The sequence below is a fragment of the Lipophrys pholis genome, assembly GCF_963383615.2.
Source record: "Lipophrys pholis genome assembly, chromosome: 17".
Taxonomy (NCBI): domain Eukaryota; kingdom Metazoa; phylum Chordata; class Actinopteri; order Blenniiformes; family Blenniidae; genus Lipophrys; species Lipophrys pholis.
Genome location: NC_137643.1, coordinates 6,992,966 through 7,019,937, shown reverse-complemented (window position 1 = coordinate 7,019,937; position 26,972 = coordinate 6,992,966). Strand labels below are relative to the sequence as shown.

Genomic DNA, 26,972 nt, shown 5'->3' with positions numbered 1-26,972 from the left:
GGAGCGGTCCATCTTGGCTCTCAGATCGCTGCAGTCTCCCTCCGCCCGCGCGCCGTCCGTGTTGTTGTAGTAAATAATGGCGGCATCGGGAGGTGGATTATCATCCCCCACGACCGTGGCGGCCCAGAGCACCGTAGCGCCGGCCCGGGCTCGTTTCCCGGGTCGGCCGTGCTCGTATCGCAGCAGGCTGCGGTCGGAGAAACGCACCAGACGCGGAAGGTTGGGTTTGGGCGACGGGGAGCTGGCTGCCGGAGGGCCGAGGCCTGTAAACATCGGCCTGGCGTTGAGCGAGGATCCGTCCCTGCTGCGCCTACTCGGGGTGACGGAGAAGCACCGCCGGCGGAGAGACGTAGGCTTCGAGTCCAGTAACAGCGAGGAGGTGAATAAGCTAAGCGTATCGTGGCAGCAGGACGCCAAGCGGCGCCATAAATGCGATTAAAGCGGGGTTTGCGGAAAAGAAAGACCTTCAAATCATGTTCGTTACTTACAAAGAACGTTTGTAGCCGTTAGCGGAAACTTAGCTGAGCAAACAGAAACATTAAAGAGGCGCCCTCGCCTCCCTGCGTGCTGAGCTGCAGCTACATAGAGAAGGGTGGATATTATAGTTGGATTACACCTACACACATTTACCTAATTGTTGTTTTCAAATGCACGTCAATTCTGCAAGTTGCAGCGGTGTGTTGCTCGCACATACTAGCTCAGTCCAGCTGAGTTTGTTTGCATAATTAAAAGGACCCCCCGGCTGAAAGTTTTGTTTCCGTGCTTTCTGTTGTGGAAACGAAGAGATGTCTTTGTTTGTGCGTCCCTTGATGTGGCTTCGTGAGTTTGAGCTCCCACCCTGTGCTGACATCCTCCGCCTGCTAATCTGGTCGTAGTGGAAACGTCGGAGGAGCTCACAGCCTCCACGTTGGAGCTGTCAGCTGATTGCTCGCTGTTTTGAACGTGGCTTTAACGTGGTACGCAGTAGGATGGACATCCACAGATTCGTTGACATTACAATAATAATAATAAAAAAATATGACAGATGCATATATCAGAAGGTTTTATGCAATTAAAACCGTTTGATTACTAATCTTTTAATTCTCCGAATGCTTACTTACGTACAGATTATTCATCATGACGCGTTGTTTACAGTGATATCTGGTCCACAATCAAGCACTTGATTGAATTGGTTTTGATAAAACTAAATGCAAGATTTCATCAGCCTGGGAAGGTGTGGCATTCAAGAAATCAATCTTTATTGCATGTAGTCATATCATAATGCACAACAACAACAGAATTGACATTGAAAGTGATTCTGTTCATGTGTACGCCAATATGATATCTTGAATTGCACACCTACTATTTCTGTGGTTCTTTTTACATGTTTGAATTTTTCCAATTAGAAATACACAAGGGGGTAACAGGCTCAACTCATTTTTGGGACAGTGTCTGGTCTAAATGATTACTTGGCCCAGAATGACAGAAATTCTCATGTTGCCTTGGAACTGTCTAAAGTCATAATTAAACACAAATAGTGTAGAGAGTGAAAAGATGCTGATGCCTCACCTAGTGTGCATGTGTTTAAACAAAGGCTGGGGATTAATCTGACATTTACATGTTGTTTGAATTTTGTTTGTTTGTAGTTCAGACTCTGCAGTTTCCAGCCACTGGCGAAAGTAAATAAAACAAACTATATAAATGCAGTTCATACTAATGGACTTGAGGTCCTTGTATTGTGTTTATACTGTCAGTGTTAGGTGTCATTTACTCCAGCACTGCCCTCTCTCTTCAGCGCTGGGCATGCAGGATGCTATATAATGATTTAATGCCAAACTGGATCTAATCATATTTAACCTCCAAAGCAGAAGCTGTAGTGTCTGACATCAGTTGGGCTTCACTGATGCAATCCTTTTAGAGTGGACTGAAACGGGGTCACATGGTCCATGCTAAAGCCTTTCGGTGATGCTCAGCTGGAACACTGCACACTTGTGTGTGTTTGTGTGTGCTGTGGGATAGATGATCATTCTGGGGGTTTTGCTGGCTGACGAATCTTTGGACTCACTGTTTCGCATGTTAAGATGGATGTGAGTAACTGGACTTTCAGTTGCGATTTGCTGCAGTGTGCAGCCTCTGCATCTGAAGTAGACACGCGTGTGAATCAGGATGCTGGGGGTGTCGGTCTATTTTTAACATTTCTACTCAAAATGGGGATGTAAAGAGTGATAGGCGTTGAATGTACATTTTACTGCAACGAGCACTCCATTAATAATCTCGTGTTTGGTACTAAAATTTAGACACGTGCAAACGAGGTATTACTTATAATTGACTGAACGATTGTGTTGCCTCAGAATGCTACGGATGCAACTCTAGTAAGAGTGGCGAGGAGTGCTGTGGTTAAAGTTTCATCAGAGCTGATGAGCGATAAAGAAATTTAGGCTCGGGTGAAAATTGTAAGTGGCAGCCTTGTGGCAGGGACGGCCCCACCCTCCACCGTATCCCACCTAAAGAAACCTGAGAATCTACTGAACCCATTCATTACCACCATCATGGTTTGAAATCGAACACTGACCAGAAACGGCCGTACTTCTTTTGCACACCACTATTCGTTTCTTTTTCTTTTTTTTTTCTTTTATTAGAATTACACTGAATGAATTGGGTCAAAATGTACTTTGACAACAATTGGCATTGATGTCTGTACTTTATAGAGATATCTGTATTGGTACTGTCAATTTTAGAAAATAGTTTGAAAATACCTTAAATAACAGAGGAAATCCCCCCAGTTACTCATTGGTTTAAGGCTTGACCTCGTGTGCGGGGGCAATTGTGGCAGGAAGGGCATCCAGTGTAAGAAGTAGCCAAATCTACAATGCGAGTTGCAAAGACTTGCTGTTCAGCCACTGTTAGAAAAAGGCAGCTGAATATACATTAGTTACTCAAGTAATCAAATATAGATAAATGTTTCTGGCAGTCTGTGGACGCTGTAAATTGAAAACAAATGTATTAACTATTAGTTTCACAAGTAATTTTTGGATGACGTTAATCGCATATGAACCGAGTAACAATTGGAATGACTCTAGATTACTGTATTACGAGATTAATACGATAAAACACATCCATGGTCATTAAAATAAACCATGTAATTTCTATAAATCCATAAAAGCTGCCTTTTAAAAAATATATTTGTAGTAGGTGAGCTTGATCACACTTTGGCCCTCACAATATTCAACATTGTGCAACTCTGGTTTACAATTGCAGCATCACTTTGCAACACGTATTTTGTTTTTTTGTTGGCAAAGTTTATAGCTGTGGCATGCAAGATAAGTCAAAGTTCCTTGTTTAAACATCTATAATCTTTTGTAAATTGTTTGGGAATGGTTTATTTTTATTTTCTTTTTTGAATTTGAGTAAATGTGTATTGTTTGTTAGGTGATTGTATGTTTTATGGTGCAGGCTGGTCACTATGAGGTGCTTAACATTGAAATATAGCAAATCAGTCTTGTACCGAGTTAAATACTTGACTTTTTTGTTTTTCTCCAGGAGGAGGATTTCACTGGATTTGGTACCACGACAGTTCGTCCACAGAGAACATCAGCCACTGTTCATCAGTCGTTATTCAGAGCATCAAAGGCACGCCAACCTTCTGACCACTTGTCAGGAGGGAAGCCTGTTATTGGAAAAGTTATCCTTAAGACTCTGTCACCAGCACTGATTGGGAAAATTCTTTCAAAACGCCCTAAAGGGGAGCAGGGTGCTATAGAAAGCTTGGTAGAAGACAAAGAAATACCAAAGGTCAATATTAAAGTGAAAGGCAAGCAGGAAGCTCCTCCTGTGAAAGCCAAACATGCAGACAAGCAGGCCTCAGGAACAACATCAGCAGGAAAAACCACGAACCAAGGCAGCACGCAAAACCAAACAGCCGCTACCTCAGCTGGTGGCAGCAAGCAAGATAGGACGGGGAGGGCTGCGACTAAAGGCACATACTCTGAACAAACTCAAGGAGGGATCAAAGAAGAAGGCGAGGTGTCAGAGGACTCCGACTCAAGCCAGTCCCAAAGCATCCGGAGGTTTCGAGCGGAGCACACCAAAGGCACGTCCCAGGCCATCGCTCTGTCATTTACATCCTTTCACAGACGGCAGAGGAAGAGGATGACTAAAGGTATGGGTGCCTCTCCGGAGGCTGGAGCAGAGGCTGGCGCACATAGCGGAGAGGAGGAGGCGGCCATGCCTCTCGAGTGTAAAGCCGAAGATGCTTCAGAGAAGAAATTGAATAAAAAGCCACAGCGCAAATCGTTGTTTGGGTACAGGCGAAAGCAGTCTAAAGACCTTTCTATCAGAAATCCGAAAATGGGTAACGTTCGCTCTCGGCGTGTTTATTACACATATGTACCCGAGCCTCTTCCAGCTCCAGCTGCGCAGGTCGGTGATGACTCGCACATCCAAGGTCAAAGTCTCTCCCCGTCAGAGGATGAGCAGAGGTCACTCCCTGAGCAACTACCACACAGCTCCAACAACTCCCCCACACCTGTCATGAGTGCGCGGTCGTCCCGTGTCATTAAAGCGCCAAAGAGGTTCCTGGATGAGGAAATGATCCCCTTCCCTAAAGGCTCCCTCACAAATTGGCTGAAAAGTCAACAAAAGGACGAGTCGGGTTACGGTGGCAACTCGCCGCAGACGGACGCTGCAACTGCCTTTGACAACCAACCTGCTAAAATCACGTCCAAGCCCAGCGCAGGCACGAGCCACGTAGAGATCTACCAGAACCTCAAGAAGCTGACGCTGAAGCTCGCAGAGAAAAAGAGAGGCCAGTCTCAAGGGGAGTACTCGGACCACAACGACAGTTTGACCTCACATGCCAAGAAGAGACGCAGGTCCAAGCTCATGATGGAGGAGATTGACTCCCCTGGTGTGGTCAGGAAATTCGCTGTGATGGTGAACACCGACGTCGAGGCACCTTCGCAAGTGGCTCAGTATACAGAAAACACCAGTAAGAAAAATAGTTTTTCAGAATTTGTTTTTTTGACTGTTTTTTTAAGCCACTAGAAGGCTGGAAACACAGTTTGGTTGTGAAAGTAACGAGAGATTTGACCCAAGTACTTTAACTGTTGAAGCAGCAACCATGATGAGGGATAATCGTGATGGACTGGAAGTCAGTGGGCCCAGCCATCGCATCGGTCTCAGTGGTGCCAACAAGAGGATGCTCCACCTGCTCAAGAAAGCTAAAGTCCAGCTCATCAAAATTGATCAGCAGAAGCAGCTCAAGCTCTCCCAGGTAAGAAATGAGAATGTGGCTAAAAGATCCTTTTTACACGACGACAATCAACTTAGTTTAATGTTTTCTAGAGAATATGTATATAATCTGCACACAAAAAAGTTGCCTGATTGTAGCTGCTTCTTTTTTTTTTCTTGTGACTGATAAAATTAACCAGGGAAATCTTCCATTTGTCAACATCACGGAGGCAGATAAAGATACAAATTGCTAATGACTGCTGGTAAAACTGATAAGTGACATTCACCAGACTGACAACATTTGAACAGCTCCTCCAAGATTTGTTCTGTCTTGTGCTAGTCAGATTTATTTTTATTTGATGGCTGTCAATTTAAACTTATAGGAACATAATGATTTTACAGTGTCTTCTTGTTTTCCTCCCTGTCTGGGTCTGTAGTTGGGATCTGGAGAGTCACGAATGCCGGTGAGCAGCAGTAGTAGTAGTAGCAGCAGCAGCAGGAGGAGAAGGAGAGTTGGCACGTCTCCAAAAGATCTCAGTCCTCAGGTAAAATCTTGGTCTTTGAAATGTGCATGCTTTTTTTATTTGCTTGTCTCTGACAAAGCAAACATTTGTCCCTTTTATTTACTTGTGTGGTTGTGTTTGTAACTAGCCTAATATAAAGTTCTATATGCAATGACTTTCTGTGGTATCTTCTGTAGAGAGAGCGGCTGATTAGACGCTTGATTTCCTTTACTTTATTGCGTGCGTCTGTGTGCAGGAGCAGTCGCTCAGCGGACCCAGGATCAAACACGTGTGTCGGGCAGCAGCGGTGGCTTTGGGGCAGCCTCGTGCCATGGTGCCAGATGATATTCCCAGACTCAGCGCTTTGCCCCTTCATGAGAGAGAGGGTATCACCTTTTCTCCTGCCGCAGAAGGTACAGCCTCCAAATCAGCTTTCTCTCTTTCCATAGGACTGCACTGTAAGTGTGCAGTGAGTGCTCAAGCATTTGAGCAAATTAATGTTTATATTCACTACACACTCCAGAATTGATTGAAAATGTCCTAATATTTGTTTTCAATAGAAAATATATTGTAATGAAGCTATTTGCTTAGTATTTCCTGTGGGTGAACTCAATATCAGTAAAAATAGGAAGGAAGTGAAAAAACTGCTGCGGCCATTTTTTTCAGTTGGAGTTTAACTTAAAGGGACAGAAAGGAGAGACCTCAGTCAATGAACACTTTCAGTTTAACCATGTGTCGTAATCCTGTCAAATGTTCTGTTCTATTCTGTTCCCTATGAAAAGTTGAAGGTAATCTTGAATCAAAAAGGAATGTCTTCAGGTAGCACTGAAGATTTATTGTTTCTTTCTTTTTTGCTTTATTTAATTTAATTTAATTTATTTGTTTATCGCATTCTATATAAAGCTGCAGCTTTTTCATATCTGGAGGTTTGTTACATACTGTAGATTGAGCTTCATTTGATACTGGGAGATCTGTAGCACAGTGGTTCTCAACCGATTATCCTTTTAGGTTTGTTACCAGAACATCACAGTTAAACTAAACTGTGGACATCCCGGCAAATACAACATAAAGTTTCTCAGGTCTGCACTATATTATATAAAGTGTCTTATTGTAGTTTTCTTTTGGGCTGCACAATATATTGCAAATTTATCATCATTGCGATATCAACATGTGCCATATACAAAGGCCTGAGACCAGGAAGGACAACCTGGAGACGGGTGTGGTTTTAGCGACTCACAGGAGTGCCGCAGCACTGAGAGTAATTCGTGATCATTCTAGACCATGCTTGCGTTTCCACCTGGAGTGATTCCACTGACGATTTCTCTGTTAACCAGATAGATGCGCGCAGACGATTGAGCCAGACAGGAAGTTGCCACATGAAAGGCAGTTTTCTCCATTTTAAAAATAAAACCAGTTAAAATGAGGGTAGAAGTCAGCAGCACAAAAAAAGAGAGAAACGGTGAACAAACTGGTTCACAAAAGCTGCTGGTGGCAACTGCATGAGCTCATGTCATTGCTGGTGTATTTTAGAGACTGGAGAAAGAACACTGTTATTTGGAAGAAATCAATTCCTGAAGTTAAAGATTTTAAAGTGTTTCTGTGCATCGCAGATCATATCAGTATCATAATACTGGCATGGTCAGCTGTTATTGTGCAGCCCTAGTTCTTTTTCTAACTTGAGCAGACAACCATGTTCCCCTTCAGGGGGGCCTGGACCCCAGGTTGGGAACCACGGTGGGAGCCGACACCTGAGCACTTGGTGTCAGCAGGAGCTACACGACTGTGATGGTCGTTTTGGCAAAAACATAGATACATCCTGGTTGAGTTCACTTTGCCACATTCATTCCATAAAAGTTCTCCCCTGAGTACAGTTCCATCGACCGGAAACACGCAAGTGAAAAGTAGAAACACATCCCTAGCTTAGTATTATTTTAGGGTTGGACAATCAGCAATTATGTCTACAATTCTGGACTAGTCACAACTATTACATCATTAAACTCTTCACCGATTATTTTAAAATAGACCATTTTCATGCTGTGTGCAACCGTGGTCTCAGGTAGGTCATCTGTTTTTAATTCAATTTTCCAGTTCACCATTTGTTTCTGCAGTTTGCTCATGCCTGACAAAGCTGCCCTTCTATTGTATTGAACTGAAAGCACTGACGAGCTAAAATATTCTCTCAAACTTAAGAACACAATCTAAATTGTTTTTCAATTGTGTACAGCAACGTAATTCTGGTATCTTTTGTCAAATTTACCAAGCTGGGCAACGAAAATTCTGCTTTGTTAGTTCAATGTAGTTGTAACTAAAATATTTTGCCAGCAAAAATATCTTTTGTCACACACAGATTAGCCACCGCTGTTGGAAAGCTATACCCAACACTGGTCAAGTGAGCGTCACTCAGTATGAGGTGAGGAAGCGCTGTTTGACAAATAATAGACTCACTCAACACATGTAGTGCTCCAGAGCAGAGTGATCCCTTCACAGCGTTATTCCATTTTTCCTAACCCATCCCTCTTTTTTTTCTTTTTTTTTTTATCTGACAAGTCGCCACTTCAAAGTAATTGTTTTATGTCCGACACAGCTTCGCTGTCTCTTTGTCGGCATTAAAATAGCTCTGGAGGATTTAAGGGGATGCTAATAGGTTTCAAAAGAGTCCATGGATTTCTCCACACAGAGACTCTTGTTTCTGTTCAGTCACCTAACTTTAATCTGGAGCATCTTCATTTATCCAACATTTGAAGCAACTAGAAGAAACATGCAGCAATGAAAACGAAAAACAAGCTACTTGTTGGACACAGATCCAGTAACTGTGTTTGAGCTCTTCTAATCACAGTTAGAACTGTAATGTCTCCAGCTGACTGAATAGTAAGTTCTGGCATCCACAGATGTCACCCTTTTCCCCCCTCAATCACATGTAGGTAATGATTATTGAAAAACATGTTGTGGATTTTTTACCCATCCTCCGTGTATCTCACCTGCAGATGTGGCATACGATGATGATGACGATGACGACGACGATGACGAAGACCTCTCCGAGCAGGGCGGGGGGCAGTGGGTTGTCTCTTTGGAAAACATCCAGCGCAGGAGGAAGGGCAAGAGCCACAGGTTCCAAAAGAAGAAGCTGTTGAGTCGCTTTGCACGCGGGAACTTGCGCTCCCGCCGGTGTGGACACTGCAAAGGCTGTCTGGTGGAGGAGGACTGCGCCACGTGCATCAACTGCCTGGACAAGCCTAAGTTTGGGGGGCCGAACACCAAGCGACAGTGCTGCATGTAAGTCAAAACAAGCTCAGTCTGTTCATTATGAAACAAAATCTGAAACCTAACTTGAATGTTTCTTAAAAGTGGAATTTTATTGGATACATTGAATTGCATTGTGGCAGGTGTTGCATAAATGCATTTTCTTTGCCTTGCTTTAGATATAAGAAGTGTGATCGGATTGAAAAAGCAAAGATGAAGCGTATCATCAGACCACTGAAACGTAAGTCTCTAATTAAATCATGTTGCAGCTAAAGATTTTTGATTGATTAAAAAGATAAAATCGTTTCAAACTTATAAGTGCAGGAATATTTAGGCAGTACAAATTTCAAACAGGTTGTGGACTTAAAAGTCACAAAGCTCTGTTTTCTCAGTCCAGGCAAAGCGATTTCCACGCACCGTGTCAAGCAGCGAGGACACCAACTGGAGTTTGGGAGGACCCAGTGAAGGATTGCCTTCTGTGGCCGCTGGAGTCAGGAAACAGTCCCTGCGTAACATCACACCGCGCTCGTACAGCAGCCTACTTAAATCTGAATCTGATGAGGAGGAGGAGAAAGTAGATCGGAAGAAAAGCGATAAATCAACGATCAGGCCAAATTCAGCAGCTGTGAGCAAGCAAGGTAACCGAAGCTTTGTTTTTAGTGACTTTAGAGCCACAACCGACAGTACAAAAGCTAATTTATGAATACGTTGATCTTTGACACTGTATATAGAAAACACTTCAATGAGTAAAAGCTCTGTTCCAGAGTAGAATAGTGCCTAAGACTAAATGTGCTCTTGTTTTGGAGATTACACCGCTCAAGATGGCGGATTGCTTCCAAACGAGGTGCCGACCGAGACGGTGAAGCATCGTCGGCTGTTCTCTAAAGGAGCCGGCAACAAGCCCCGAGCATATAAGGTAAAAACACGGAGTAGGCTTTCCTCTTCACCTCCTGACGTCCCTCCTGACCAAGCCTGGGTTGAATGGTATTTTTGGAAAGTTGATTTTGTTGGCATTGGTAGATCCTCAAAATTATTCAACATTTTTCTTTTTGTCCAAAATTGTTCTGATTGTTGATTTTCAAATCGACTCAATTGTTGACTACGTGATTTAAAGTCAAACAAAAGAGTTTTTTCCAAATAATACGTTGCCCAGGCCTGTATTTCACTCTTTTTTTTTTTTTTTTTTTTTTTTTTTTTAAATTATCACACCCGCTTCTTAATACGTTATTGCAATAACAACTTTCAAATTCCGCCTGGCTAATCTTCTATTCCTGACTTCCAGCTTCATAGCGTGCTCACTGCATGTACTAAATTATGCATGTAAAATGTGTTCACGCTAAATTGTACCAATGCTTTCACCATTTGCTTTTGTAGCAGCATGATGTGTATACACAAGTGTATGTTTGGACGAGATGTAGACGATCTCACCAACAGTAAACGACTTTGCTGTTGTTTTACATTAGTGACATGTGCTATATTAGAAACTAGCTCAGAGCAGAGTTATTTGTAAACTCAGAGTTTGTAGGATTTAGTGGCATCCAGTGGTGAAGTTAAAGATTACAACCAGCTTGAATGCCATTCACTTCACCCTCTCTGTACAAGTATATGATCATTCGTAGAGGTGGGACTTTATTGAGCTATTTTCGCTTTCTCAGAAAGTTTCCAGAAAGCCTTTCCTTTTCCAAAATGCCAATGCACCAGACGTCAGACCACAGAGCTTCATGTAGAAAGAGGTTAAGCTAACAGATGAGATGGATGGAAAGATTCATTTTAAAAAGAACTCGGGAATGGAAGTGTTGAGAAGAGACCAGCCGTGTCCAACAAGAGAATATACATTTTGCCAAAGCAATCCAAGTCTTTGGTATTACTTCCAAGCTTAACTTGTAGCTGCAAGCATGGATACCAGCGCTAATTTGGCTGAACATTAGTTGTTGTGTTTTATTCATAGAACATTAGTGTTTTCCTGACTGACTTTAAAAATTAAGTAACAAATAAAGATTCGTCAATGAAATATTGATTTGTTATGAACTACAAAGCCCCTAACTTATGAAGAGTTGTTTTGTAATCGAGTCTCCACTGATAATTAGTACTCAAAAAACTAAGAGAGCATAATGGAAACAACGGTGCATGCTTTCCAGCCCCTCCAGTCCGGAGTCACATTAATTGGCAATCGGCATGTTTGAGCAGTTTGCAGTTAACGGCCTTGCAGAGGGACCTGTTGGAAGTAGGATTTAAAACTAACCTGTTTTACAAACTTCTGGGCCATCACTACCTGCTCTCTAAACCCTACAAAGTGGATCTTTGAGAAAAGTAAAAGCCTATTGAAGACACAACTGTATTGAGGCCACTTTAGAGCTGGGCCAGCTTCCCTTCATCAAACCTGCGTTTGCTCTGTCATTGCTCTTGTGTTTGTTGGCTCCGACTCTCCCTTTGCATTTTCCAATCTAACTACGCAAATCAAGTCAAGTCTTTTGAAAGAAGAACATGAAAAGTTGTGCGAGTTGGATAGTGTTGCGCTTGTCATCATGTAAATGTAGAAACAAAACTTCAGAAATGGTGTTTGTGTTCAGAACAGGACAGTGAAGCGCTGCATAATTTTGTCATTTTACGTGTTTTGTCTTTTCAACTCCTTAACTGTGTTTCTTGCATGTAGGACAACAGGTGTTGCATCTTTATAGCGTGTGAATCTTGCAGTTGAATCCCCATGTGTAGGAATACGAAGATTTGATTCCATAATTCTTAAAAAAACAAAACAAACTTCTGGGGTTTTAGTTTCTGCTTCCCACCTGCCCATTGTTTTTGGTTGGCAGACTCCTGATGTGAATGGGGATTTGCTACAGATGTTCAGTATAGCTTTTTAAGTCTCTGAAATGCATAATCTCATCTCAGAACAACTGCGAGCTGCACTTCTGTGTGTGTATCTGCTGCTACTGAATACCTTTTCCTCAGTTCTCCTATCCCTTTAAATACTCCCTCCTTAATCTTCTTACTCTTGGTTAACACTGCTCTCTGTTGCCGCCTGTGCATGTTTCTAGTGTTAGTGTTACTTTGGAATCTTATCTTGCTGGTTGGCTTAGGCAGTCCCCTCCTCCACAGGCACAGGCGAACACAGAAGAGACGGACTCCAGAGAAACTTTGCCTGAACCCCGACCATCCCGGAGCCCCGTGACGAAGCTGCAGAGGCAGCTGCGAATACAATTATGCCGTCTGCCTGATTATATCGTGCCGTCCGCTGCATATGCGCTGCGAGAGTTGCCTGCGCGCGTGGATCAGTGCGTTACACGGTCATATCCAATGCTGACTCGTCTTATAACAAACCCCGCTATTTCACATGCATCACACTCTATAGCAAGCTCTCTTCCAGAAACAGCCCAGCCTGAAATGCTTCCCGCTTCCCCACTTTCACCCCGCCCTGTAACAAACCCCCGAAAGAAATGCTTGCAGGTGTGTTTGCAGCGTTTGCCAAAGTCTGTGGTGCAGGCCACCTTCCATTTGTACAAATCTGTTCCGCCAGCATCACGTCAACAAAATCCACATCCCGAGCTGCAGTCCACTGCCACAGATGAGCCACCACGGCCTCGTGCACAGGGACAATCAGAGTCTGAGGTGCAGCACCCAGATGTTTTGACGGAGACGTGCAGCTCTATTGCAGATAAAACTATGCCCGGTGTTGTGACCGGGCTTCCTCAGGCAGTCAGTCCAGGAACAGTGTTACAGGATCGCCCGCAAGAAGAGCAGGAGGATAGACGAGTGGAGTTGGCCGAAGAGGACGGGGAGGACTCCTCTATATCAGAGACTGTGCAGCAAAACTCTCCAACAACTGATGCACACTATGTCCTTCGTTCCCAGAATCCTGCAGAGTTTGCATCTGTGAACTCCCTGACTGGGTTAACTAACGGATTTCCCCAAAAGGGCGTGTTGCAGAACAAGTACAAGATCCGTGTAGACTTCAAGGTGAGTCTGCATTTGTTGCTGGAGGCACAGTGATTTTAAATCAGTTTTTTGTTCTTGTGCTTTATTCAGACTTTAAGCTTTGAAGGAAAAATAATTCACTTTTGGTTGTCTGTGTTATTATAATGTTGATTTAGCTTCAAAATAATGAATTTGTTAGCATTTAGTCATCCTGACTGGAATGTAAGGAACATGGTTCCCAATCTCAATCTCTTTCTAATTGCTTAAATGTGACAGTGACTCCACAGCAGATGCCTTCAGATGAAAAGCAGTCGTTAGTTTACTATGTTGGCTCTGGATTCTGTGAAGTGTCTCTCTAGATTTCTTTGACATGTGTAAATCTAATTTTCGTAACCTCGGAATGGGACCCACCGCTTTTCGGGACTAAAATAAAATGTCCAAAAAACTACAACATTGATATCACAAAGAGCACATTTGGAAACAGACTAAATGTTTTCAAACTATCCATTTCAAGACTAAAAGAATGGCTTGTTCAGTACTAGAATATGTGGAGGCAAAGTCTGTGCAGATTAATGAATTAATCCAACAGCTTCTATGTAATGAAGGAAATGCAGTCATTAATGTGTTCTTTAAATTGATGAAGGAACAGAAAGATATTGATCACAATGGGTTTATTGATAATTACCTTCAGGCAGAATACATGGGATACAGCGAGATCTCGGGCTCAACCATCAGACTGTCCCGGAGGACCAGGCATCAGAGTGGAAGAGCCCCGAGTGCCCAAAAACATTGGCTTATAAACATTTCTTTCACCCCGCCCTGCACATATGGTGTGGATGCCACAAGTTGTTTTTACCGAAACTGAACACATCTCTATTGTTCTGTCCCGGGAAGATTTGTGATCTCATAATAGTACCAGGCTTTACATCTTCCCAGCTTTAAATTAGCGACTCTTGACTTACTTCCTTCTCCAGCTGGCTTTCCACTAGATAAGATTCCCTCACTCCCTTGTCCAGCATGGCGTTATCTGCCTGGGAACCAAGGTCAATGTTCTGCTTATTCCTAAGACTCAATTGTTCTGCCTCACACACCGGATTTATTCTTACATATATGGTCATGTTATTAACAGTTCTGAGCAGAAGAGATACAAACGGATTATACTGCTATGCAAACTAATGTGTTGATCACTCATAACACTGGTTTCTTCCTTTAGTAATAAATTAATCCTTCTGAAACTGTAATGCTGTTGTTTGCCATGTGTTTGTCAGGAGGACTGTGCTGTCCAGAATGTGTGGCTAATGGGCGGCCTCAGTGTGCTCACGTCCATCCCCACAACACCACAACCCATCTGCCTGCTCTGTGCTAGTAAAGGCCGACATGAGGTAATATGAACGATCACTGATGACTATGTATGGTACCCCTTCGTAGTTTTAAGAACCTTATGGTGTTCATTCAGAACATTTCTCCAGTGATTTGATGCTAATAAATGTTTTCTCCCTTGTTTTCTTTTCTATCAGATGCTGTTCTGCCAGATCTGCTGTGAACCTTTCCACAGTTTCTGCCTTTCACCCGAGGAGCGCCCTCAAGAGGACGGCAAAGAGAACTGGTGCTGCAGGCGCTGCAAATTCTGTCACGTGTGTGGGCGCAGAAGCAAAAGCACAAAGGTACACGGGGTAGAATGACTGGTATATCATTAATGAAATTAAAAAAAAAATTCAGTAGATTAGGTACATTTGCTTTATTCCGTCAGCTTTTTGATATTACTCTTGAACAATAAGGATCATTGTATTGTGAAAATATGATAGAAATGCTTTCGAGACAGTTCAATTAATGACTTTAAATGTAAAAAAAAAAAAGTTTATTCTTTATTGTTGAACCTCTGAAATAAACTACACGTGGCATCTTTGCACCATGTTCAAGTTTGTGTAATATGTGTTAACCTAAGAAAGTGATAGTGTGGGTCTGAGGTGTAAGATGAGTATTCAACACGTTGAACAACTTATACATTCATGTACATTTATCTGTTCTTGTAGCCTGTATTGCAGTGTAGAAGATGCCAAACGTCCTACCACCCCTCCTGCTTGGGGCCAACATACCCCAAGCCTATGAACTGCAGCATACCATGGGTAATGGACTGCACTGCAATGAATTATGACATGAAACTACGTGCAACACGGAAAACCTCAGAGGTGAAGGTTGTTAATTATTTGATGCTGCTGTTCTTGTGCAGGTGTGTATGACTTGCATCCGTTGTAAAAGTTGTGGAGTTACTCCTGGAAAGACCTGGGATCTGGCCTGGAACCACGAGAAGGACCTCTGCCCCGACTGCACCACTCTACACAAAAAAGGTCAAACTTTGAGCGTGGGATGAGCTGAGTTATATTGCCGGGACAGTGTGAAGAACAGCTTTAATGAAGGCTCTTTGTTCACATGTGTTGTTTAGTGATGTCTGAATTGTGTGCCACTTGTTTTGTGTTCATTGCAGGCAGTTTTTGCACAGTCTGCAACAAATGCTATGACGACAGCAGTCAACCGTCACAGATGATTAAATGTTCAGAGTGCAGCCACTGGATTCACTACACTTGTGAAGGACTTTCAGGTGAATAACACAAAAAGCTGACAATCTGCTGTTAGATGTAATATTTTCTTGGTACAAATTCAGATTTTGGTGTGCAACAACAGTATGGTTGTGAATATACAGATATTCTAATACAATGCACAAGGTTCATTTATTGATATTGCTTTCAAAAGGGACAATGAAAAACAGTTGCATTTTAAACCAGTCCATTGGGTAGTATAGATACTGATGTTGCATCTGAAAATAACGCTCATGGTCATGTTGGTGTCATTGCAGAGGAGCACTTTGGACTGCTGTCGAGTCAGAGAGACAAAGTGGAGTTCACCTGTTGCTCTTGCAGTCAACCGCAAACCGAGCATAGCAGCTTGAAGGAAGGGCTGCAGAGTCGGCTGATGATGGAGCTGGAGGGAGTCCTCACAGACCTCCTCTCCTCCAGCAGCACCCAGCATCTCGTTTCCTGCAAAGCGGTGAGGAGAAATAACATGCACAAGCAAACCAAAATGAAATGCTTATTCTTCTAATTTGTCCAATTAAGCACGTCCCCCTCTTTCAAAATGAAAGCTGTTTAATCCAATTGTGGGTCTATATTTGTCTTATTTTGAAATATTTTTTATCGTTTTCAGTGTCAAGCACAAAACATCACATCTATCAGGGAGCAGGAGCCAGCTTGTGATCTACAGGCTGTGCAGGAAAAGTTTAAAGCGGGCTATTACCCCTCAATAGTAAGTGAATTATTTATCAGTTAATAACAGGAACTAAAACTTAGCTCATAGTCATGACTTCTTCCTCTTTCAATTCAAAAAGTTCTCAGTTATAAATAGATGTAGACAGTCTGCTGAGGAGAAATAAATGAAAATGCTGGTGAAATCAATTGTGTGCACTCTTACTGCTCGAAGCTCCTCCTGACACCCAGGTGTCTCTTTTTTCCCCCCCGTCGCCCACTCAGAAAGCTTTTCATGCAGACGTTGCGTCTGTGATGAAGACATGGTCGAAGGAGGAGGAACTTCTCCCCGAGGAGCAGAAACCAACCATTCAGTCCAAAGCACACTACATCAAAGTAAGCTTCTCTCCTCAGACATCCGTCCACACTTTGCTGTGTTTGTACAGACGTGTTATAGTCTGGCAAGAGTGACCTGCGGAAATGTGTTGCAACAAGTTGTATTGTCATCATTTGTCTGTAATCCGTCTTCTGTCTTCAACATCCAACAGGTAATGAAGCAGGTTTTCAGCTGGCTTCCTGCCTGCAATCTCAAAAAGTGGAATTCATTTTACGAAGAATTCCCAAGGTAGGAGTTCCTGACATTGTTCATTCTACATGAATTATTGAGCCCTAGATTTTTGTTCTGTCTGGCCCTGTTGACCTTTTATGTGTATATTGATATTTTGTATAGAATATTAGCAACATCTGAAAATAGTGCAGTCCGACTTGACACCATGGCAAAGTAGACCCTCAAAGATGATCTTGTGAATTATGAACAATAAAACTTCTCAATCAAAACTATTCCCATTGACTTTATTCTTACATTAAAACTCCCAGAACTGTTGTGTAAGATTGCATGACATTGCATAAGCGCACTTTGTGTTAAATAAGTTTAATGTCACTCAGGACACTCCAGTTGATGGACAGCTGTTTTGAACATGTCTGTTCTTATCCTGACTTTTCCAGTGGCATGCTCCCCGAGGCTGTTCTCCCACCATCTTTGGAGCACAGCTATGCACAATGGCTGGAGAGGACATACCAGCTAAAAGAGGCCAGAGGCCTTCAGAAGGGGAAAGCCGACTCTGTGCTGTCTTCAGTGGCTATACGGCAGTCTGCTCTTCCTCTGTATCCACAGGGTACGAAGCGATTGTGGCCTGCTCTGTATAATGTGATGCTAAAGATGGGAACGCAGTTCCAAGTCATTTATTGTGGCGGTGATCTGTGAAGAGTTGTTCTCATCTTCTTGTCTAAAAATTTTGTTTGATTCCCCAGAGTCCACCAAGGCTGAAGATGTGAGGCAGTGTGCACTGTGCCAACAATATGGAGACTTTGCTCCCTGTGTGAGTTTTGCTGCCGTATTTGCCTAATTGACATTATCTGTTATTTTTATTGACAATTTTGTGCTGATTTTGTTTAGTGTCTGATACATAAGTGCATTTAATAGTTCAAGGGTTTAATGCATGTTGTTTTATTAAATACTGTGACTGTTTTTGTCTTGGTAGGAAGCGGGGCGGCTCCTGTACTTGGGGCAAAACGAGTGGGCTCACGTGAACTGCTGCCTCTGGTCTGCTGAGGTGTACGAGGACAACAGCGCTCTTCTTCAGGTGCACAGTGCTGTATCAAGGGGGCGCCATCTGGTAATACTTGTGTTAAAGAATATGAAGTATTGCGCCTGTGAAAAGCATTTTGACATAATTTCCCCGTGTCCCTCATTCTGCAGCGTTGTGATCGTTGTGGGCAGTCGGGAGCTACGGTGGGCTGCTGTCTGGCCACCTGCCAGAGTAATTTTCACTTTTTGTGCGCTCGTGCAAAGAACTGCGTTTTCCAGCAGGACAGGAAGGTGTACTGCTTCAAACACAGAGATCTTGTCAGTGCAAAGGTAGGCAAACAAGGTTCTTTGCCATTACTACACTTGTTTTTGCACACTCTCATCACACCTGCTGAATTTTGATGATACGTTCCAGATCGTGTCCGGTAAAGGATTTGAAGTCCCTCGAAGGGTCTATGTGGATTTTGAAGGGATCACTCTCAGAAGAAAGTTCCTCACAGGCCTGGAGCCAGAATCCATAAGCATGACCATCGGTAAGAATATGTGCTTGTTATGTGTTGTTGGTTTGTGTCACTTGACCCCTGCACCAGCTCTGTGTCTCCATTGTAAGAGGAAATTTTGCCTTCGACTGTTGACTGCATTCTGGTTTGTTTCCAGGCTCCCTGCAGATTCAGAAACTCGGTGTGTTATCTGAGCTGTCTTCAAATGGGAGGATGTTGTATCCAGTTGGCTATCAGTAAGTGGTCACTGTCATAAAATGTGTTGTTGTTTTTTTTTCCTCCACTAGCTTATAGTCTTTTTCACACCTTCCTCCCTCTATTCCCCAGATGCTCTCGGTTGTACTGGAGCACCGTTGATCCCCGGAGGCGCTGTAAGTACACCTGTAAGGTGACAGAAGTGAGCACACCTCTCCCCGGTGAGGAGCAAGATCCGAGGTGGGACCATGAAGAGAACCACACCATTGTTCACAGTCCCCACCACGAGAGAGGTGAGCAAGAAGGAATGAATTTGACCGGGAGCCAGAAATCCAAAACAAAAAATGGCTAGTAGTGCTACACTTGCTTTGTTTGAGAATTTTGTTTTTCTTTACCAGATATTGAATCCTCAGATTGTTTGACCCCTTCATCCAGTCCAATAAAGTCCACGACCCCATCGCCCAACTCCAAACTGCACAACACAACTGGACCTAGAAGTCCTGGTTACTCTCAGACCAGGAGACCAGCAGGGGGATCATCTCGACCTCTCCCATCTCCAGGTGTGTAGGACTAGATATTCCCTTGTATATTTTGAGTTTATGATCATTGTGTTTCTGTGTATAAGTGTAGTTGTGTAACTGTATTCTTTGATGCCCTCAGGGTCCGTTCTCCCCAAATCACATCACATCCTTACACTGCGGGACCTTGAGGATACCCGTCGGACTCGCAGACTCTCATCGAGAAGCCGCTGCAGTTCCTCGCCATCGGAGAGCGATCCGTCTGCGCCACTGACGCTGCGCTCCAGTAGCACTGTCCAATCCAAATGCGCGTTGTTTGGCTCCCCTCCCAGACCATCAAACTTGGGATCCGCCTCGCCTCCTCTGTCACGACAAAACTCGGCATCTCCGGTCTGGAGCTCCCCGCCAAGATCCAACTCCAGTCTTTCTGCAGCGATGTCACCTTGTCAGGGACTCCTCACTCATTCCCCCAGAGCACGGCTCAACTTTAAAATCACCACTCCAGTTTCTGCAGAGGTTCCACAAGACTTCCTGGCATCGTCTGAAGCAGAAGATGCAGCAGTGGCCACAACAAACGGGATTTCACTCGCCCCTGATAACCTGGAGGAGGAGGTCGCCAGTCTGATGGCCCAGGAGCTGCCGTATACCGTTTTTGATCCCGACACAGACGTGGCCTCTATGCTGAATGCAAAGCTAGAGTTTGATGATGCTCTACTGGGTGAGAACGTGGCGCTTCACTGTGAATCACAGGGTGGCAGAGGAGCGGTGGAATGTGTAGGGAATGATGTGGAAATGCAGGCAGATAACCGAAAGAATGACTCCGAAGATGAAGACTCCAGTCATTACCTAAAGTTTTCTCGTACAATAGTGTGTGACGCGGCTGGCAGCTCAGATGGTGCCGCTCAGCTCCACTCAACTGAGTCGATCTCGCAGTTAGATGGAGCAGATGGGTCAGAGAGTGACGACGGCGAGGGGGTCGCTGATAACGACCAGGACAGAGGTGATCAAAGTCACACAAATCACAGTACTCCAACTAAACAACTTACGGTCACTCTAAAACGGTTGGAGTCTATCTACACGGTGTCCAAGTCGCAAGTTGAAGAGGAAATGGCTGCAGCAGAGCTTCAGCAAAGTTTACCGCCATCTGAACTTCTTGAACCAGGTTTTGGAAACAGTGAACTTTCAGTTCAGGAGGAAGAGGTCTCCGAAACCCCAGAAATTGCAGGACTGCAAAATGAAGTGATTTTGGATTCAGTGACCGGTCACTTTGTTTCCACGGAGGACAGCTCTGTCCAAGGGAAAAAGGCAGCTGAAGACAGCGACAACGGCAGTGCCTCATCAACCGACTCGGTTGAGGAATTTAAAGATGATCTGAATGACCCCGATTACAGTCCAGAGCCCAAAACCAAAAAATCTCCCACATCACAGTTGAAAGTGGTCCCTGTAAAGCCCAAACTTCCTCAACCAGACACCAACCTCTCGGTAAAACCAGTTCTTCCATGCCAGCCGAAACTCAAGCTGCCGTTGCCTCCTCAACAGTCTGTCAACAATGTGCCCCTTTCCACACCTGGTGCGACTGTCTGTCCTGTCCCTCGCCCAGTCACCTCCCCCATCATCATCAATGGCCTAAATGCCCTACCGTTTCAGGCTAGTGCCACACGGGCCAAGGCCATTGCCATTCGCTTGGACAACTCAAACACTGGAATTCCACAGGTGGTTACTCGCGATCAGGCTGGCGTTTCTAACTCACCCCTGCCCCAGACTCCTACCCCTCAGGTCTTGCTGGTCAACCGTCATGGTCAAATTCTGCTGAAAGATCCCAGATCGAACACTTTCCAATCACTCCACGCAAATTCGCCTGCATACAGTAAAATAAGTCAGATAGCAAAAATTCTCCACAGCGGTAACCCGCTGCGTCACTCTGCCCCTCGCGTCATATTAAAGCCTCGCTCCAGTGCCATCCCCTCCGCCGCCCCTTCCTCCGCTGCTGGTAACCACACAGCGCCTGAAAGAAAAATAGTCCTGAGAGTGCTGAAAAGCAGCGGTCCTCCTGCTCCTGTGGCTGCCACCAGCGTGCCAAGCGCTCCGGAACCAAATCCTGTCAAGATCACAGAAAGCACAGCACAGGCGATCATCAGCAGAGCGATGGCCATCCCCCAGTCCAGGATCAAACCCATCATCCTCAACAGCAGTCAATCGTCTCAGTCCAAGCAGCAAAGAACAACCGTGTTTCAGAAAGTGGACTCTGATCAGCCATCGTTGGGATGCTCAGAAATCCCCAGTGGGGTTAAGGAACAGAAACCTGTTTCATCATGCCAGCAGGTGAGCGTGAAGAGAGATTCATCGGTGGCTGAAAGGCCTTCGAGGAAGAAATCAAAGATGGACTTTTTGAAGGATCTGTCAAGTGAGCTGGAAGAAAATGATTCCAGGTAAGAAAACATCTAAAAATGTATTGATAATAAAGAAACACACATGGACACTCGTCTGACTATTAACCTGGGATGAGATGATTGTGTATGCTGGAAACATTTCCTTTCCTATCAGCATCAGCATTTTTGATTGATAGCCAATGGATTATTTCAGCAGCTTACAGACTTTTCAGAGAGATCAAGTCAAAATCTAAAACTCTGAATTTTGAATCCTTCACGCAGGCTGAGTGGCGTGAGAATGAAAGCTCCATCAGTGAAAGGCGTTCTTGACTTGGACCAAAAGGATACGTCCCAGCCACTGAAGATCACTGCTAAAGTTCCCCCGGCTCCCAGGTGAGTCCAGTTTAGAAATAACTGACGCTAGTTATTGTCGGATCAAACAGACTTCTAAACTGGTTTTAGTGTTAAAAAAAATAGCATTTCTCTTTATTTCAATTAATTGCAACTATTTAAGAAATCAAGTCTAATATCAGTTTTGGTGTTTCCTTTTCAAATGTTTCAATTTTAAAATATGTAATGTAAAGATTAAAAATACATTTTATGGAATAGGACTCATATTTATCCTTCACCCCCTCTGACCAGTCTGATTTTTATTTATTCTTTTTTTTTTAAGGCATCCTCAAGCCAAGAGTCCACCTCCATCTAAAACTACCAGCAGTTACATTCAGGGTAAAACACACATGTGGGTCAGTGCCCGTCATGGAGATCTCACCGAGTGGGGCCCCTACACAGGTTTGTTTTATTTTTATGTTTTGGTCTGAATTAGTCCACAGCTACACATGTGAGACTCTGATCATATTATCTCTCTTTTTTTTTTTTCTTCTTCGTTCGTCTCCTTTATGACTTTTCTTTACTGTAGGTGTTAGTTCAGAAGACGATGCCCCCCTCCCTAAACACAGATACAGAACATACATGAATCAACCTCACCTGCGCTTTGAAATCACCAGCGACGATGGCTTCAGCGTGAAGGCTAACAGTATAGAAGGTGAGAGCAGTTTGTTTGCTTTATCCTGAACATTGTTAGCCATTAGGAATGGCGGAAGCAACCTGCATCGTGTGTGAATCTTTGCCAAGTTCTCCCTTCATTCCTCATCTCTCCTGTCTCAGTCGCCTGGCGTGCTGTGATTGACGGCGTCCTTGAAGCTCGGGCAGGTTTCCACCTGAAGCAGCTGCCTCTGGGCGGGATGAGCGGGCCGCGGGTGCTCGGCGTCGTCCACGACGCCGTCATCTTCCTGCTGGAGCAGCTGCAGGGTGCCGCGAACTGCAAACATCACCGCTTCCGCTTCCACCGCTGCGATGACATTGAAGAGGAGCTTCCTCTTAACCCCAGTGGCTGCGCTCGAGCTGAAGTCTACACGCGGTATATACAAGCTCATTTACATATCCGCGCTGTAAAAACTTTTAATGAGGCTCAATTAAAAACATGTTGCTCGCTTATTTTTTCTCTCGTCTGTGTTGTTTTGATGTGCACGACAAATTAATTGCCCCCCCCCCCTCCCTTTTCTGTTTGTCTAATTAGGAAAGCAACTTTTGATATGTTCAATTTCCTGGCGTCGCAGCACCGACAGCTCCCTGATATTGTCGGCCCCTTCGATGAGGAGGAGGATGAATTCCCCCTGAAGTCATCCAGGTTGGTGGATTTAACTCGTCACATATTGATTGATCCCGATCGAACCACACGGCTACCTCAGCGGATGCGGTGCCCCCGTGGACAAAAACGCTTAATGGTGCCCCTTTTCCACCAGGCGAGCCACCAACAGTGAACTTCCTATGGCGATGAGATTCAGACACCTGGAGAAAATCTCCAAAGAAGCCGTTGGAGTTTACAGGTGATTGCAACAAACCTTTCGCAATATTGTCAATAACTGACTTTTTTGCTTAAGTATTATTTACAGGCTGTTCATTTCATTTAAAAATGCACCCCCCCCCCCAAATTTAAATAGTCAAACTTTAATCGGAGTTGCAGCTTACACCATTAGCCTGGATTGACATTGTTCAACAGGTTGCCAGGACGATGAATAGTCGGTATATAAAGAAGTCAGATTGAATAGAGTGAGGATGAGCAGCACATACTAACAGAAGACTTTGTTGACTTGCTGCCAGGACTTGCAGGTTAGTTACAGACACTCTACGACAGACTGACCTCTTCTCTTGATCTTGTGTTGGCCTGTGATCATGTGACACGCCACTTTTTGAACTCAATCATTTATCTATCTGGGGGTGTGACAAATGGAAGGCGGCGTGTCCTAAAATAGGCTGATCGTCCTTCGCGTCGCTCGACATTGGCGAGATCCACAGTGCTGACGCTGAAACGGTGTGTTACACAGACTATTCTTCACATCCACGGTGTATTCCCGTAACTGATTCCAGGTCTCCGATTCATGGACGTGGACTGTTATGCAAGAGGAACATCGATGCCGGGGAGATGGTGATCGAGTACGCTGGCACAGTCATTCGTGCTGTCCTCACTGATAAACGGGAGAAATATTACGACGGCAAGGTCAGTTTTAACTTATTTATTCTCTGTTTTAACTTATTTCCACTTATTTATTGTCACACTGCATTTTAGTCACCTTATCGGTTTCTGTCTTTGTTCTTTTCTTGTTCAACTAATGTCGGAAGCTCCTGCCTATAATTCAGTTTATTATTGAGAGGAAGGAACATGACGTTAAGCTGTTGAATACCACGTGACTGAGAACTGTCCTTTGTTTCTTTGCATCAGGGCATCGGCTGCTACATGTTCCGCATCGACGACTTCGACGTGGTCGACGCAACAATGCAAGGCAACGCCGCCCGGTTCATCAACCACTCATGCGAGCCAAACTGCTACTCGCGCGTCATCAACGTGGACGGCCGCAAGCACATCGTCATCTTCGCCCTGAGGAAGATCTACCGCGGCGAGGAGCTCACTTACGACTACAAGTTCCCCATCGAGGACGAGAGCAACAAGCTGCACTGCAACTGTGGGGCGAGACGCTGCCGTCGCTTCCTGAATTAGAACGAGGTGAACAAGAAGCCATGTTGTGATGCACTGCAGGTGGTCGAGCTCTGAAGGCAACCTGTGATGTCGCCATCAGGAGAAAGCTGCTGATCCACTGACTCGTCGCGTTGATGGAAGCCTAATTTAACGAGCGTCCTCTGACTTACAGAAATCAGACAAGAGCCATATGTCAAAACTGAAGTCGATATAAATGACTTTAACTCCTGGATTGCTGATGATGCTTTGGTTTTTAGGGAGTTTGTTTTTCCACGTGGTATGCCACACTCGTCCGTGTTGCAGCTCCTGTCAGTGGCCTCTGCTGGAACTGGGGCTGAACGTCGGCACTTCGAGGAACCAACTGTGCCGTTTGGAACAACCCGAGAGCAGGACCCGCTGTGTGACGAGGGATCAGTCAGAGTGGAACAAGGAGGATTTATTCAGCATCTTACTTGCACACAATCATCACTGGCAACATATTTTCTCTTCAGAAGGCAATTAACACCTCTGACAAGCACCTTGTGGATGTTGTAGTACAGCTATGCTTCACCCCCACCTCCATAACTACATCTCTCATTGGCAGGGAATCCAACATTTCAGGTGCTGATGACGTTTTATCCCAAGAGTTGGTTTCAATAGAGTCGTTCCTCAAGTCAGCTTCAACTTTCTGTCTTTACTTGTACTGGCAGAGATGCTGTGATCTTTTATCGTGCTATAGCATTCAGTTTTTGTTACTTCGTGTTTTCTATGTATTTTAAGGCCTATGAGGGAGAGTTCTGCTGGAACAGGTGTCACAAAGATAGTGATGCTGGCCTGCGGCCCCTTAATCATTTTGTATATTTGAATAATAAATGTATATTCGACAAACTGATGGGAAAATTGTGTGTGAGCTTTTAACTTTCTATTTGTAAGTGAAGGCTAACTGACAGAAATGAAGCCATTGCCAAGAAATTCTACTAAGTTAATAGTTTTGTTTATGTTTTGCACCCTCCTTCCTCCTGTTTTTGTCTCTCACTGGTGTACTACCTCAAGTCGTTATGAAGCAACATTTAATTTAATCACAACCCAGTTTGGTGAAGAACTGCTTCCTCTTTTCCTCATGGTTTTTAATCATTGGAAAGTAATTACCATCAACACTATTATCGTTAAAAAAAAGCAAAGAACATTTTGACATCATTTTGTTGTGCTCATTTACTGCGTTGTGCACCAACACCAAGCTACTGGATGTAGATAGGAATTGTCACTTTAAGTTGAAGGTTGAATGCTGTGGACTTGTTTTTATAAGATTAATAACTGAATTACCAAGCAGAACTTGGTTACTTTGTGAGCTCACCGTGGATCCTTGCCTGTACATAGTTGTAAAACATTTCTAAACCTGTTAAATATTTTTTTACCTACAATTCTTTTTTTTTTTTTTTAATTTACGTTCAATAAAATGTGTTCAAAGTTTGCTTTTCTTTTGCCAATGTTTTTATCGCTTTGTGTGTATTAAATCAATTAAAATAGGTTTTGTGATTTCATGTCATGCAGTAATACTGTGATAAAAGGATATATCATTTTGGTGGTTCTTGCTTATACGCAGAAAATATTTTAATTGCACGTCTCCCTTCAGGAAAGGCTGGACATTTGTTAACTTTTATCATAAATCAGGTAGTTCCGGCAACTTGTGTATATATATATATAAAACTTATTAATGGATTCTTCAGCTATTCCGCAGCATCTTATTAACACTCGGTCACTACTTTTTCATACATGATATTCAGACTCCACAACCCTTTAACAATTCTTGATCATTCTTTAGCTACAACCAAGACGCCATCTATGAGTACGACTACACCCATTTCTAACATGTATGTAAATTATAACAATTCCAAACAGATTGGAACCAATCCTCAGTTTCATTACAACAGTTCAAAGCCTAAAACAAAGTTAGAACTGAGTCCAGAGGCCACATTCAGCCTGATTTCTTTGGGAGTGGACTAGATATGTACATTGATAGCATAATAACTGTTCATCAAAAGGCTAAGTAGAGTAAAATATCACATCTCACACTATTTGACATTTTGCGGCCTTTAGCAAGCAGTAAGATAACAGGTTTATGTCAAGTCTCAGTGTTTTACGTCCGCTCCAACATAAATGGTGTGATCTCCTGTGAATAAATCTGAAACAGCTGTTTTTACTGGAATTTTACAGTTGATGCTTTCTTTGTAGTCTGTATGTTTTACAAGGTCATACTGAGAGCTGCGCCTGGCCCTCTGGAAGGCAGCTTTGGCCCCTAGGGCGTATGTTTTGACTCCTCAAGGTTAAATTTAAGAATTTAATGAGAAAAAATAATCTGAGATCTGATTCCAAAACGTTAATGCCCTATGATTTATCCAGTGTCCCCCATGAGAGGCCCAGACTGACAGTATGTGAACCGCTAATATTCTGAGTTTTGACCATTTTGTTCTGTGGTTTTGGAACAGCATATCAGCATTTTGATAGCGAGCCTGGGTAAACCTGTTTCTGCTGACGTGAGATCAAAGCCACCTGTAGACGTTATGAGTCACATCTACAATGAAATTGCACCAATATCCTCACTTATCTTTTTGCTGACACGTTGCTGTGTCATGAATGACGGTTTCTTCTCAAAGAGCGTGTTTTGGATATCAAACTTTTCATTT

The 26,972-nt window shown here is 43.7% G+C and overlaps 1 protein-coding gene across 3 annotated transcripts; it reads left to right on the top strand.

The window, feature by feature from the left end:
• On the top strand, positions 1-25,867 carry kmt2ba (lysine (K)-specific methyltransferase 2Ba). 3 transcript variants are annotated; one of them, XM_080485270.1, is made up of 37 exons: positions 1-379; positions 3,520-4,966; positions 5,091-5,251; positions 5,646-5,753; positions 5,968-6,124; positions 8,696-8,984; positions 9,131-9,192; positions 9,344-9,589; positions 9,758-9,867; positions 12,801-12,905; positions 14,132-14,245; positions 14,381-14,527; positions 14,897-14,989; positions 15,094-15,211; positions 15,349-15,462; positions 15,718-15,908; positions 16,065-16,163; positions 16,388-16,498; positions 16,651-16,727; positions 17,108-17,277; positions 17,414-17,481; positions 17,644-17,778; positions 17,862-18,020; positions 18,106-18,223; positions 18,348-18,426; positions 18,518-18,678; positions 18,784-18,945; positions 19,046-21,332; positions 21,555-21,665; positions 21,946-22,064; positions 22,192-22,317; positions 22,440-22,692; positions 22,852-22,962; positions 23,078-23,161; positions 23,703-23,832; positions 24,055-24,336; positions 24,567-25,758. In XM_080485270.1, exons 1-36 carry the CDS (start codon positions 77-79, stop codon positions 24,328-24,330), a joined length of 8,601 nt encoding a protein of 2,866 aa, XP_080341396.1. In that variant the 5' UTR covers positions 1-76; the 3' UTR covers positions 24,331-24,336; positions 24,567-25,758. The 3 variants fall into 3 exon arrangements, with proteins under 3 accessions (XP_080341396.1, XP_080341397.1, XP_080341395.1); XM_080485271.1 differs by having other exon boundaries at positions 5,094-5,251; positions 24,055-25,867; XM_080485269.1 differs by having other exon boundaries at positions 24,055-25,867.
• Positions 25,868-26,972: the final 1,105 nt, after the last annotated feature.